At 42.4% G+C, this 14,224-nt stretch overlaps 1 protein-coding gene across 4 annotated transcripts in view; it reads right to left on the bottom strand.

Annotated features, from left to right (window-relative positions):
• The window catches only part of NUP214 (nucleoporin 214), a 64,223-nt gene that overhangs the window by 8,400 nt on the left and 41,599 nt on the right, over positions 1-14,224 (bottom strand). For 2 of the 4 annotated variants that reach the window (XM_067541936.1, XM_067541932.1), the window contains 5 exons: positions 12,893-12,960; positions 9,327-11,114; positions 7,753-7,823; positions 6,889-7,045; positions 1,136-1,285 (listed from right to left, as the gene is read on the bottom strand). In XM_067541936.1, coding sequence (XP_067398037.1) covers positions 1,136-1,285; positions 6,889-7,045; positions 7,753-7,823; positions 9,327-11,114; positions 12,893-12,960 — 2,234 coding nt within the window. The remainder of the gene's footprint in view (positions 1-1,135; positions 1,286-6,888; positions 7,046-7,752; positions 7,824-9,326; positions 11,115-12,892; positions 12,961-14,224) is intronic. The other 2 variants (XM_067541933.1, XM_067541934.1) reach the window with 2 other exon arrangements.

The raw sequence follows: 14,224 nt of genomic DNA on the forward strand, positions 1-14,224 counted from the left end.
CAACACACGAGATGAAAGATGGGAGGCTGGCTTAACAGGCACAATGGAAGTAGTATTTATGAGAAACATTGGATGCTGTTACTGGGGCTAGTAGCATCAACTGATAGTCTTAGCCTCCTCACTTACCCAAAAGCAAAGCCACTACTAGTGCCATGGCCTCCATGTTAAAATACTATCACATGAAGTACCACTTCTGTAAAGGGTACTTTGGAGCATCGTTCTCTCAACTCTATGGCTTTAGTCTTGGTAGAGCCTTTTTCCAGGGTCGATGCTTCTATGGAAGCTCCAAGTTGCAATGATGCCAGCTGGAGGAATATTCTACGGTTAGAGGAAAGAACCCTCACGGTTTCTATTTTTGTTTGGTAATTATTAAGGCAATCACTTTGTTTGGTTGAAAGGGACTTCATATCACAGGCACCATTCATCCAATTGTTTTCAGAGGGCAAATTACCATGGAATAGGAAAAAGGTTTGTGCAAGATTTCCAACACTTTTTTGCAAGAACATAATAGTCAACAGTACGCATGCAGGACCACGTATTTCTCTGTTCACTACAGAAGAGAAAGTGCCACAGGTGTGATAGCAAGGTCAGACGGATTTTAAAAAGAGTAGATCTGAAGCATTCTTGACTTGGACTTTTTGGGGAAAGCCCTCCCACCATGGACACTGGTGCATACATGGCCATGATGGATTTAGGACAGAAAGGGTTACACAAGAAGGGATTTCAGGAGGAAGCATCCACTGGGGAAAACATCCAATACACAATAAGTTCTACAGATCACATTCCATGCTACACTGTCAGTGAGCTACAGAAGCCTAGAAATAACACTTACCGCTCACTTCCCTACAAATAAATGGAAGGGCAGTTTCTGCAATTAACCCTGTGGAGAGAAAATCTACCCAGAGTTTTTGTGCAGTTCAGATTTGAATCTAGCAGCTGAATTTCCACTTCCTGGGACCTATTTTTTGAAGGAGAAAGTTGGTACCATATGTTGGGATATCATGTAGGGGCAATACTCATACATGTGATTTTCCATATACTGGGTCTGGGGTGAAGACCTCTGACCACTGGAACACACTACTCAATATCTTACAAGTAAGTGTGGGTGTTTATAGCGGGTTTGTTAATACAATACCTGCTTTGGTTGGACTAGAGAACCCAAAGCCTTGAGCGGCCACGGTCCCGCCTCCAGAACTGAAAGTGCCTGTAGGTTTCTGCTCTCCAAAAGATGAGCTGCCAAATCCAAAGGTCTTGGCCCCACTGTTTCCAAATAAGCTAGAGGTATCTGGAGAGATGAAGGATACTCGTGAAGCTCATAAGAGACAAAAAGAAGCACTTTCCAAAAAGCTTGTCCTAGTCCCTGTTCCACCAAGCCGCACTAGTAGCCACTTCATGATCTCATTCTTCATGGACAACGAGACAAATGAAACTACTGTCAACTCCAGAATTGACAAGCTGGTGCATGACTTTTATTTTGCACCATCTTGAATTGCAGTAAGTGGATGTCAATCCTTCAAACCAGAAATTGTGGTCACTGGAAATAATCACTCGTGTTTGACACAAGTTTACCATCTAGATTTCATGCCTTGCAAAGAATGGTTACGTGACCTACAGGGATTAACTGGGATTCTTTGAGCCATTGTAGCCAGTGCAGCTCCCACTGTAGATGTGAATGCACCTTTTACACACAAGCTCAGAATCTTCTGAACAGCCATGTATGCTGGGCTGTGCATGTGTCCTGTGCCTCCTTGTGCTCCCGTGAGGGACCATAAAAGGTGGAGCAGCCACAACCCTCCCTCAGTTCCTCACAATAGCCCATGTTAACTGAGAACTCAAAAAACACAGAGGGCAAGTCATAGGATTCATATTGATTACAACATCTCAAAGTACCACAGTTACTGTAGGACAAGGAACTGTTCTCTCTTCTTCAAGTATGTCAGTATGGATCCCACTGTACGTGACTGGTAAGCAGTATCCTCTTCAGGACGGAGGATTGCCAGGTTCATCAGTCAACCAGGAATCTGAGTATTGTTCTCCCTATCAGCCAAGTCCAGTGCATAGCCCTTTACAAATGTGAGTGGATCACTCCACCTAGCAGACTTGCATATGCACATACTGGCACATTTTGGAAACAAGTCGAGGATGTTGCTTGAGATCAGATAGACTGATACAGTCAATGGCTTGACGGACAGCAGGGAGCACACAGTAGTGGGATACATTGAGTTACTGTCTTTGGGATGAAACAGATGGGATGGGTGGGCTCTGGTAGTGTCCACAGTACAATGGTGGTGGATTTTACACTGGTACTGGCCAGACTGCAGATCCACTGCAGGTGCAGTGCTCAGCATCTGACAAGGTGTTTGGGATCTCTCTGTCCTGGGGTCGGTGCCAAGGAGGTCTGCCCCAATGTCTATGATGCCAAGGTGTCGTCTATTGGTGCAGGGGCTCCCGATGCTGACATGGTTCTCTTTGATCTCTTCTCCCCACTGGAACCAGAGGCATGCCTGATTGTTGAGGCACTTGCTGAAGAAAGACTCCTTGGTTATGACTTGGATGAGATCTCTTCCCCGAGGTCTGAGGCCACCTTCATGGATTGCTCCAGGAGGTGCAGTTTGAGCCTTGCTTCCCTTGATTTTTGGCTACAGAACAGGGAGCAGCAAAGGGAGCATTTCTCAGGGATGTGTCCTTCCCGGAGGCAGAAGAGACATCCCCTATGCTTGCCAATTGGGGGCAACAGACAGTCGCATGAAGGGCACGATTTAAACCCTTAGGGCTTAGAGTCACTATTCCCAATGGTTGTATGACCTTGCTCCGCTGTGCAGTGGTTCTCCCCCTACAATCTCTTCTCTTTCTCCCCTCCCCCCTCACTCTGGAAGGTCCAACTAAATGGTAAAATCAATAACTAAACTGACAAGTGAGAACAGTTTTCACAACACAGGTCTTGAAAGCTGAGACAAATGCTGAAGTGGGTCAGACCCTCGTCAGTTCCATCTCACTGCGACAGGTGATGAGGAACTGAGAGGAGGGGAGGGGCTGCTCTGCCCGTTCGGCCCCCACACGGGAGCACCAGGAGGCACTGGGTGCATACGTGGCTGATGGACAATGCTCTTCCAAAGATTCCAAGCTTGCATGTACAGGTCTACAGTGGGATCCACAATGATACATTCTTGAAGAACTAAAGATTCTTAGCCATTCTGGCAGGAAGAGCCAGGATTTCTTGCCATGGCAACGCTGCAGTAAAACTTGCAGCTGCAGTTGTGCTCTTACAGCTTCACTGGCTGAATAGGGCCTGAGTTTTTCATCTTCCATGTGGCTGAACACAGTTTGTGGCTTTGGCAGTCAAATGACCCTGAGTGGCCTAAGTTCTTTTCTGGCGAACTATTTGTTTTCTATTAGCATGAAGACTAATATTAAAAGTTATAGATGAGTGAACTTGCAAAGACAAAGAATGCGCCCCAGCCTTTAATGCTGGCAGACCATTAAAAGGGTACGAAAGGACCAGATTACTTCTTCAATGGGTTTAAATGGTCCTTTCAACTATACAGAGCTAACACGGCAATTTCCCTCTGCTTCCCTACTTCCACCTGCTGGCTACTGCATTGCTCCCTTTCAGCCAGCCTACCCACTAAATCCCTTTCCTCCTGCTTCTCTGCTAGCTGCTTGGATAATTTATAAGGGAAGAAGAATAAAGGCACCTGAAGCTCCTAATTTAGTAAAAGGTACAGTTGATAAGAAACAAGGCTTTTAACTTAATTTAAATATAGATGTACTTGTTACATGCTTATGTAGGCCACAGAACAGTCTGCAATGGATACCTGCATAAGGTTATGATACTCCAAGTATTCCAAACTGATTTTCAACACTGAAGACTGGTGGGCATGATATTCAGACAGTTTCAGAGAGTGTTACAAAGACCAGCTAATTCAGAAAACTCAGACTAATGCAATTTCAGTTTGACAGCTCTGATAACACAAAACTTTACACTAAACAGCCAGTAATTTGAGCCTAGCACTAATAACTAGATCCAGAGGCAAACTTCTGAAGAATCTGATTAGCTTTTTCCCGTTCCTTAGTAAATACAAACATCTAAATCACCTACCAAGTCCTTAGTAGCACCCAGAGGTCTTCTCTGTTTTAATATTTCATGACCAACATAATACAGATTCCTAAAGAATGAAAAATCACCCCTGTACAACGGGCCTTAAAAAGGAAACTCATAGGGTGTATATGTCTTGCAATGACTCTGAACAGGCTTAAAGACAGAACAGCTTGTTCAGGAATAACACGTTTAACGATTTTTTAAACATAACTTTTTGCACCATTAATTACATTTGTTGCCCTGTAAAATATCCATGTGAATTAAACGCATTTTGAGATTTTATTATTTCTTTGATACCTCATTTTGCATGTGAAAAGTGGCTGAAGGCCTGTGAAATTTCATGCCAAAGATTTAGTATATTTTCTTACGCATACAGAAATTTATCTGAAGAAGGAAAATGGCGGAACAATATTACTCTGCTCATTCCTACTGACTTAGTTACACTCAGGCCCATGACCCTTAGCTGTGTGTGTGCCTGGAATTTGTTCTTCTATTGATTTAAGCAAAACTGTGGATTGAAATCTTCTTGCAGTGAAAATAATTCACCTCTCTCCCCCCGTTGCTTGCCCCATCCCCATGCACCAGTTGCTTGATTAGTCAATCGATTTCTGATAGTTTGTTAATTAATAAAAGGAAGTGAATGTACCTTTCACTTGAGAGTCATACTGGGACTTGAATCCTGGAAGTAATACATTTTGGCTTTGGCATTAGAGAGAAAAAGGCATCTAACTCCAGCAGCAAACACAGTGCGGTATTAACAAGGTGGTTTTGCAATGACAGACTTGCCTTTGCAGGGTAGTAGTGTTACTGCTTCCCTAATGGGTCAAAAATGCTACTGCACCCAAATGGGAAAAATCTAAGGATCTCGCTTAGACCAGGGGAGCAAAGAGACACAGACCCCCAAACTATATTCCAGGGAGTAACATCTGAAATGCAAGTTAGGCGAGACTGGATTTCATGCTGTTGTAAATCACTATCTAGGTTTTTATATTGTGTCCTTCATGTAGAGCCTGAGCATGTTACAAAGTAAAATATTCAAACAGAAGGACAAATCTTTGGTATTGTTCCCTCCCTCCTCCTTCCCTTTCCCAAAGGGATGTTATGATAAAGTTTTCAAAAGTGACTTAGGTCTTACATCCTGTTCACTTTCAAAGTGCCTATGTTAATTCGGACAGTGGCTGTAAGTGCTTTTAAAAATGTTACCCCCTCCCGACCAATGGCAGGAATCAAGCTGAACATACAGCGCTTCAAGAACCCACAATCCAGCAATGTGTGAGTTGAACTTTCCAGAAAAGGTGTTTTTGTCCTTGAAAAACATTTACAAGCCTGTGTGGTAAACAACTCCACTTTGATGGACAGATACACTGCTGGGAAAGTGGGTCATTAAATGGCCTCCGCGCTTTAATCTTATGGAAGTAAGAGCTATTGAGATGGGGATGCTGACTTGTCTCTTCAGTACAAGTCAGGAGAAGATCTTTAAAAATCAATTTATGCTAAACTCAATGCTATAAAAGACAAGAGACTGGCATTTAGAGACGTGTGTAGGTATGCATGTCAGAAGGCTGCCTGGCTTGCTGTAGATTAGACTCTAGTCAACAGGCCCCAACAAAACCGCCACAGAAAGCCGCACTGCAGAGCATGCCTCACTTCCTCTTCCCCCTCTTAGCCCCACCCTATAGTTTCTAAATTTCTCTCACACACACACCCACCCACCCACCCACCCATAATTTCTCTCTAAATTTAAAAAGCTGAACCTTGCTGGGTGAAAGTGGACGGACTGTATGCACCTACGTGACCCATCTGCACTAGCTTTGAAATGTTTTAAGTGGACCAGAAAAAGAGACACTCTCAAAACTTGTCCAGAACAAGTGATTGTACTGGTACTGGAAATGGTTAGAAGCAACTGTGCGCGTGCACATCCATGTAGTGGGTTTTTTTGGGTTTTTTTTTTTTTTTTTAATTAAAAAAATAGATCCAGCTTCCAGACCCAATAGTGGAGATGCTAAAGTTTCCTAAAGCAGAAGAGACTTCACAGTCTTTCCAGATAACCTCATTTTTGATTCTTGCTTACTCATTCCTAGATTTGAAAGTAAAACCCTCAGCACCACCTTAGGTCCACAGATTTAAAGAAACTGGATGTTTGTAGAGAACTGCCTGGGATCTGAATAGCAAGTGCGTTCATACATTGAATACGTCTGTTATATCTAAGTGCAGTATTACTGCTTGGCTCAGAAAGGCAGGTTCCTGGCTCCTCTACCATTAGCAGCAGGAAAACATTTTTTTAATGATAACAAACTTTTGCATAGTCTCCAACTACAAGATGACATCAACAAAAGATTGCAAGAAATAAAAATCACAGGAGAAGAGTGGTAATGGTGGGACTCTGCAATAAATAAAAAATATTGCAGAAAAGAAATAAGCAAGGTTTTAACATTCAACTTAAAAGTTGAAGTTCACCGATAAGAACTTACAGAACTGAATTTTAATGATAATTCTATTTTGCTACTGAAAATCCCTACAAAATATGCACACACTCTTCATACTTCTCCCACCTGTGCACATGGCTGTCTATATGGAATATTTCCCTGTTCATTTTGCACAAACCTGCAAAGGAAAGTAGATTTTGGGAAAGGTACACTCTGCCCCCCACTGCACCCTCTCCTCCACTTCTCTCTGTTGCTTAGTAGGCCTTTTATGCTATTATGGAAATTACCCGAGCACAAAACTACCACCACAAAAGCAAGATCGGAGTTCAGTCAGTACATTTTATACTCATTTCCTTTACTTACTCTGGGAAGCTGCAGACCCAAATCCTCCAGTGGCAGAACTGAAGGGGTTTTTATTGGCTGCATCCTGGCTTGGCTTTCCTCCAAGGCCACTGAAGAAACCTCCACTTCTTCCCCCACTTCCAGACCCAAACAAACCCCCACTGGAAGCAGATGACTGCTAGAAAACAAAGGGCACAAGGTAAAAAAGCATTATAGGTCACTGTAAAAAAGCACATATATGCAGTTGGTTTTGACAAGCCTATTTCCAGTCAAGATAGTGATACAAATGGGATGAGGTGCTAACTAGTAGGTCTGAAACAAAAAAAACAAAACAAAAACAAAAGTTGAACAAAATCAGCATCTACTTAGGTCTCCTTCAAGCTTTAGTTGACCCTGGAGAATTGCAGTCGTAACTTGCACCAGACTGGACACACCAGGGCAAGCTGCAATGGTGCATCACATCCACGCTAGCCACTCTGCCTCACATCCACATAGTGCACTCTCTGCAAGTACTGCAGGGCCTATTGACTGCTGCACCTAGCCAACAATTCCATATACAGCTCCCATCCGAGGAGCAGGTGCATAATGCGTCCACAGTATGTGTACTGCAAAAACAACGAGAGTCTGTCTGCCTCAAATGGTTGTGTCCTGCACAAGAATCCATGCTTGCCTCAGGAGGGGCAGAGGCTATGCCCTCTCACACTCAGATGTCATGATGGAGTATCCCTGACTAATCAAACGTTACTGAGGTAGCCTTGGATAATTTTTACTTATTGACTGTAAAACAGTTCTACTTTGCTAGATACAAACAAAATACTTTGGATCAGTCTGTTTGCAAGTACAGGGCTCGACCACATACACTGCAACAACACACATAGTAGTTACCTGGCCAAAGACAGCACCCCCGGTGTTGGCTGCCTGTCCAAACACGGAACCTGTGTTGCTGGAGCCAAAACCTGCCCAAAGGAGAAAGGGAAAGAATGCTCCGATATAATTCCATCTAGTTCAATATTACAGTATTAGACCATTTAAAAAGGGATTGCCATACAGTACTTCAGAGGAGAGCAATTCAGAGGCTCCAGTAAAAAAAGAGCAATGCACTTCAAGACCCAAATGATACTTAACTTTATAATACTGTAAAAACTGCTCACCAAATGGAGCTGGGGGACTAGGTACATACCAACACATGAATGGTGTAAATTATATTTACATTTTATTTGAAAGTCATTCTCCCCTCCCAGGTAAAACAAACAGAAAATAAGGTCTGTTTTAATGTTTGTGCTGTTGCTAACAAAATTGACTTTCCAATTGGATTTCTGTTAATGTCACTGTAATGCTGCAATCTATGAACAAATACGGTAGGGTTTTGATTTCCCTTGTGTAGAGAGGATCTGAGCTTTGTTACCTATGGATTCCAGTTAAAGATAATGAAATGTTTTGATTAAAAAGAACTCCCAACTCTCTTTCCCAGTTCACTTAAATACATCCTTTGTAATAAGATTTGCAGTTTCTATAATTAGAAGCACCTTCCTTTAGCAGGAGTTCAGTTCCCCTAGACTTAAGTATTCTTTATTACTATAGATAATGCAAGAGGCAGGTTTCCTACAGTCCCATCTGTTATAATTAAATTAGCTTAATTAGTTTTATTGGAAATAAATATTACTTTGCACTTAGTACCTTTCATTCAAGGCTCTCAGAAGGCTACAACTCTGTCTGTACAGAGAAGTAATTTGTTTTAGTAACATGGGTAACAAAAGGAAGATTGGCAAACAAGGGTTCTGGTCTGTGCAAATATTCAAGTTATCTGCACAGGCAGGGGCTCTGAAGGCACATTATCCCCCTTGTTCAGTTGCAAGACATTTCTTAAAGCAAAAGCAGACTTGGCTGGGTGACTAGCTTCTCATTAACCCACTGCTCTGGGGTGGCTAAAGGTATCTGTTTTAGGCCCTCAGATCCTGATATAACAGTACATCGATGTGCTCTGATTGCACGTATGCAATACAGTCCACTGAAGAGGGTTCTTCAGCTGTATTAATTTCCTCACTGTTATAGGCTTACCTTAGAACTCGGTTTACTTTAATGTAATGCTCTGAAGTCCTTAAATAGCCATTTTATTCTTTGTAATTTGAGACGACACTGAATCCAAAACACTTGAATTATTGGTCAATGACCAGCACAGTATACTACTCAGAGTCGTGTCAAGGTGTGGTTAGGAATGGGAACCTAAATTAGAACTTCTTTATTCAAACAGAGCTTCTAATGAAACAATTAGCATGGAAGCAGAATGTTTAGGTCTCCAACTATAGGTCCCACACATACCACTGCAGTTGCTATGGCCACTGCCAGCAGAAGACATCAAAATTAGTACTACTTTGCCCAAGGAAATATTGCTCACCTACCTCAACTTGATAACTGTATTCTAACTATACCGCCTCACCATCACCACCACTCGCTCTTACCTGAAGCTTGACAGAAGCTGAATCCAGCAGATGATGTAGTGGTGGTAGCAGTAGCATTGTTACCAAATACTGATCCACCCTGTCCAAAGCCAGCACTCTGCCCAAAAACTGGAGCACTGCTTTGCCCAAATAGTCCACCACCAGTGCTGGCAGATGGTTGGCCAAAAGAAAAGGAACTGGGACTGTTCGTGCTAGATGGTGCTCCAAAGACATTCCCACTGCTTGAAGCTGCAGTGGAGGAAGATGGCTGGCCAAAAACAGGCACTGTCCCAAACGCAGTTTGACTGAAGGCAAAACCATTTGAAGAACTGCTTGCTGGCTGTCCAAAGACTGGTGCTAGCCCAAAGGCTGGTTGACTAAATCCACTTGCAGCTGCAGTGCCAAAAGCAGATGTTCCGAATCCTGAGCCAACTACCTGAGTAGTAGCTGTAGTGGTGGTGGACGTGCTGCCAGTGTGTGGACCAAATGGAGAAGATGCTGTGGTATCTGCTGTTAGCTGTCCAAAAACAGGAGTGGAAGGCGTGGTGGTTGTGTCACCAGCAGGCTGACTGAAGGCTGAAGCAGAACTGGAATTTGGAGGCTGAGAGAACACTGAGGAACTTGAAGCAGCAGCCCCAAATGTAGACGGACCTACAGCTGGGCTTTGAACAGATGTACCAATGTCAGAGGTGGTAGCCAATGTGCTTGTAGTTTCTGCAGAAGGGTTGATGACGACATTCGCTGCAGCTGTGGTCACCGAAATGTTCTGGTCCAGTGGGGCAGAGGTAGAGACAGGAGGAACCGGCTCTGCCTTAGACTCACTAACACAGGTAGCTGTAGAGACTGTATCTGTGGAAGGAGCCAAAGAGGTGCTAGGACCTGTAACATTTGCATCTCCTGCTATCGGCGGAGATAAAGCGGGTTCATCTTTAACAGAATTGGACAGCTGTAACTGTGGTTGGGGTGTCGGAGGCTGGGAAGATAGAGGTGCAGACACAGTTGTTAGTGCTTCAACTTCAGATGGCTTTTCAGACAAAGGCGGTAACTTGACATCCTCTGCACCTTTACTAGGAGCTGCTGAAGAGACAGCAGTTGGTGCTGAACTCAAAAGACTTCCAAATGACATGGATGCTGAAGGGGGGAGGGTTGCAGGTGCAAAGATGGATGTTGTGATACTGTTTGCTTGTGGAATGCCAAATGAAAAAGGAGGCTTGTTGCCACCTGTAGATCCTCCAAGATTAAGTACCCCAGAACACCCTGTGCTGGTTAACTGGACATTGCCAAATATGCTGCCTGTAGTATTTGTGCTGGTGGATGTGGATGATGTACTGGTGGCCATGACTAACGTTGAAGTGGCCTCCACAGGTTTCTCTGCCTGCAGAGGGCTGGAAAAGGTAAATCCGGAAGGTATTGTGGAGGTTTTAGTTGGCTGTCCACCTGCAATGTTATTGGATGGAGCTTTAATGTTGATCTTGGTGTTATCCTCTGCTTGACCAACCCTCAGTCCTGAGAAGCTCCCAAGAGTTTCCCCAGCCATATTATTCTGAAATAAATGATCTCCTGGCTTTGATGGAAGGATTTCCAGTTTGCCAGAGGTTGTGGAGGGAGCAGAAGTGGCAGTTGGAGCAGGTTTGCCATTTGTCTGGGTGGCATCTACAGAAGAGCCACTTGCCATGGAGATCCCTGAAATGCTGGCTGGCTTGACGGACCCAAAGGTAAATGAGCTCTCAGGAACTGTTCCAAGTTTAGTACCCCCACCAAGTGAAAATGCATCAGGCTGACTTGACTCTTTAGCAGGGGCTGTCACTGCTATAGAGACATAAAAGGAATTAAAATGAGTTACAGGTTGCAATACTCATTTATCATCTGTATAGTACTAGCATGCTGAGTGCTTTACAGACAGGTATGAAGAAAATGCTCCTACCTCAAAGCCTTTACAGTCTCATGACTATCAGACGATTAACTATTCATGCCACTTTCTCAAGCCCTGTTTTCATGAGGGCAACAACGGCTATGTCTGAGGCCCATTTCATTATGGATAGGATTACAGCCATTTCAGCTGCTCTTACTTCCTCCATTTTTCAACAGTTATAATTATCTAACTAAAAAAATCTACTCACTTTACTACAATATATTTGCAATTACCATCACTTTTTATACCTCTGATGTACTTCAATTTAGCAAAAAGTTTGGCATGCAGTGAAGAATTGGTAGTCTGAAGCAGTGGCTCACTGCTGAGTTTGGGTCATAAAGCTAATTTCTGGAAATGTAAAGTTTTCTACAGAATTAAGTTTTTATATAAATCCTAGCTATATATAGAGTATCAACCACTTTCATCTAGTTTATTCTAATCTTTGAAATACTGAAGAAAAGCTCCCAAATGTAATTACCACAGTAATTATATTTATTCAATATATGGTTATCAGAGAATGTGCAATTTAGAAAATTTTCAGTAAGACTGTATATTTATCACATTTATATGTCTTGACTGTAAATGCCTACTTTGGGCATACATAGATGGTACAATATGCTTAAATTATGTATTAGTTTTGTAGTATTTAGACAGAGTGTAAGAGATTTGGTATGGTGATCAGCCAGTAAAAAGACGGTGTAGTTTTGGGGCTGTGGAAGGAGCAAGATTGGGAAGCTCTGATTTCACATCTCTGCCCTTAATGACCCATATTTTTTTAAATAAATTGATGTCAGAATGAGACAAGTTAATATATACTAGCAGCAGACACTGATTTAGTAGGACTTATTTCCTCATGAAAAATTCTAAGGTCCTTAACTATTTTTTTCACTAACTTCCCACCTCCACCGTAAATAGCTAACCAAGGCCCAGGTACTCTTGCTGACCCGGGGAGAGTAGTATGAGGAACTGAAATTACCCATGTATAATGCAGAGCACGACAAATAGTTCATTAGGCCTGCTGAATCTCCCAATCCCTTTAACCACCATTATTCACCCAAATTTGTAAATCTTGATCTGAAAGGAGAAGATTAAATGAAATTCATTTAATCTTCCCCCTTGCAAGAAATGGAATATTTGCACAGATATAGCAGGGGCCCTTCCCTCCAGGTAGTTATTGGTAAATATGATCTACCCATAAACCAAAGGATTAAGTAGGAGAGAGAGCCTGCCTGTTTTGCACACAAGCTTCTGAGAAGCATGCAACTATAAACCGTTCCAAATCCTCCCCCTCGCTCTCCATGTACACACTCTACTTAAGGTTGATGGCACTAGGCAGCCAACTACCTATACCTATGCAATTTTAAAATCTGCAGATTAGATATAATAGAGGAAATCATTTTAGATATTGCCCTTTTCATATGCTAAGACTTCACTAGATGTTCTTGGGAGCAAATATTTTGCTTACTATTCATTGGAAGGCAGGTGGCCTGGATTCCTGTGCATTACATGGCTTAATCCAGCATATATGTACAAAATACAATATTATTGCAGCTACTGCAGTTTTAACAATGAAAGGGCAACAACAGAAAAGAAGAATTGTATGCATGAAAAAGGCAGAAGTATTCGTCTACAGGAGAAACCGAAACAATGTTATTTCACATTTCACACAATTTACCTTGTGAGGCAGCAAGGCTGGGCGGTGGTGCTGCAGCAGATGTGACCGCACCAAAATTAAACCCAGTCCTAGGGATACAAAGAAAAAGGCACAGAAGACATTTAGTTTACGGGTTAATACTTCCTTCCTCATGACTAACAGAGCCAGTGAAAACCAGATTCCCAGCATAGGGTTGTACAGAAATCAGGATGTGTGTACATGCGTTTATGTACCCCTGCTTCCCACCCGTAAACCTCAGTTATGACTGGAAATACTTCTGTACAGTAACTGACACATGCAGGCAGAATGGCTTACATTTGTTAGCCTACACATGACAAAACTGTTAGAAAGTTATAGACAATAGGAGTTCATTTCAATTCACGACCCTTCTGACCAGTTCGTCTTCCCACATCCTTTCTCCTCTACTGTTTTTGCTCCTCTCTTCCATTCACTGTTAGGAAAGGCTCCATACAATAAGCTGACTCAGCAGAATGTGGATCTGGTAGAGACTAATGACTGCAGCAGCTACAGGAGCACGTGGATTTCTTTAAAATCAAGTGACAGCTCTAAAGCCAAGTGGTTATGTAGATGGACTATGGGATAATTATATGCTCTTTTCTACCACTTGTGAAGAAGGAAACCATCCACAGCATTGTATACGTTAAAGGATTATATTCCACAACTCACTTAATAGTACAAACCTACTCTAAGGATGGGAACTCTTGAAATATATTTCAATCTTGTTTTAGTTGAATACAGAATAAAGCCACCATAATGAGGTCTGGGATCCTTCGGGGAACCTAAAAGCCTGCAGGAATTTCAGCATTCTGGCCACTTCACCCTGAGTCTCTGGAACAGATGCTGCTGCAGCTTTAGGAGAAGCCTGTGTTGTTTCATTACACTCTGCTGGCACAATCAGAGGGTCCACATTTAGTGGAGAGCCTCTAGGCTATTCACGGGGGCTGCAACGTAAGAGGGTTTTTTATTTTCTCTTTAATACACAAATTTCAACTTCCTCCTTTAAAGAGTAAATAGCTGAGTCCTTTGAAGAGTGTAACAAGTGCTTACGTATTACATCCAACGTACAGATTAATAAACTAAGGCAAGAGAGATTAAGAGTCTGAAATTGTAGGAGAAGTGGCAGAGTCTGAAACAGAACATGGAAATAGGATTCTCAGACATCTACTTTAAAAAATATTTGACTATACCTGCTTCAAAAAAAGAACTTCATCTGAATCACAGAGCACAGGAATATCTATTTATTTCACCCACCTTTTGCACAGGTAAATTTAAAAAGAACTATATATTTATAAAAAGGATCTTTTGTCTCACCCTTAAAACGTTTCAGAATGG

Source organism: Emydura macquarii, unplaced genomic scaffold, assembly GCF_026122565.2.
Source record: "Emydura macquarii macquarii isolate MOO-44397 ecotype Brisbane River unplaced genomic scaffold, CSIRO-AGI_Emac_v2 contig_691, whole genome shotgun sequence".
NCBI lineage: Eukaryota > Metazoa > Chordata > Testudines > Chelidae > Emydura > Emydura macquarii.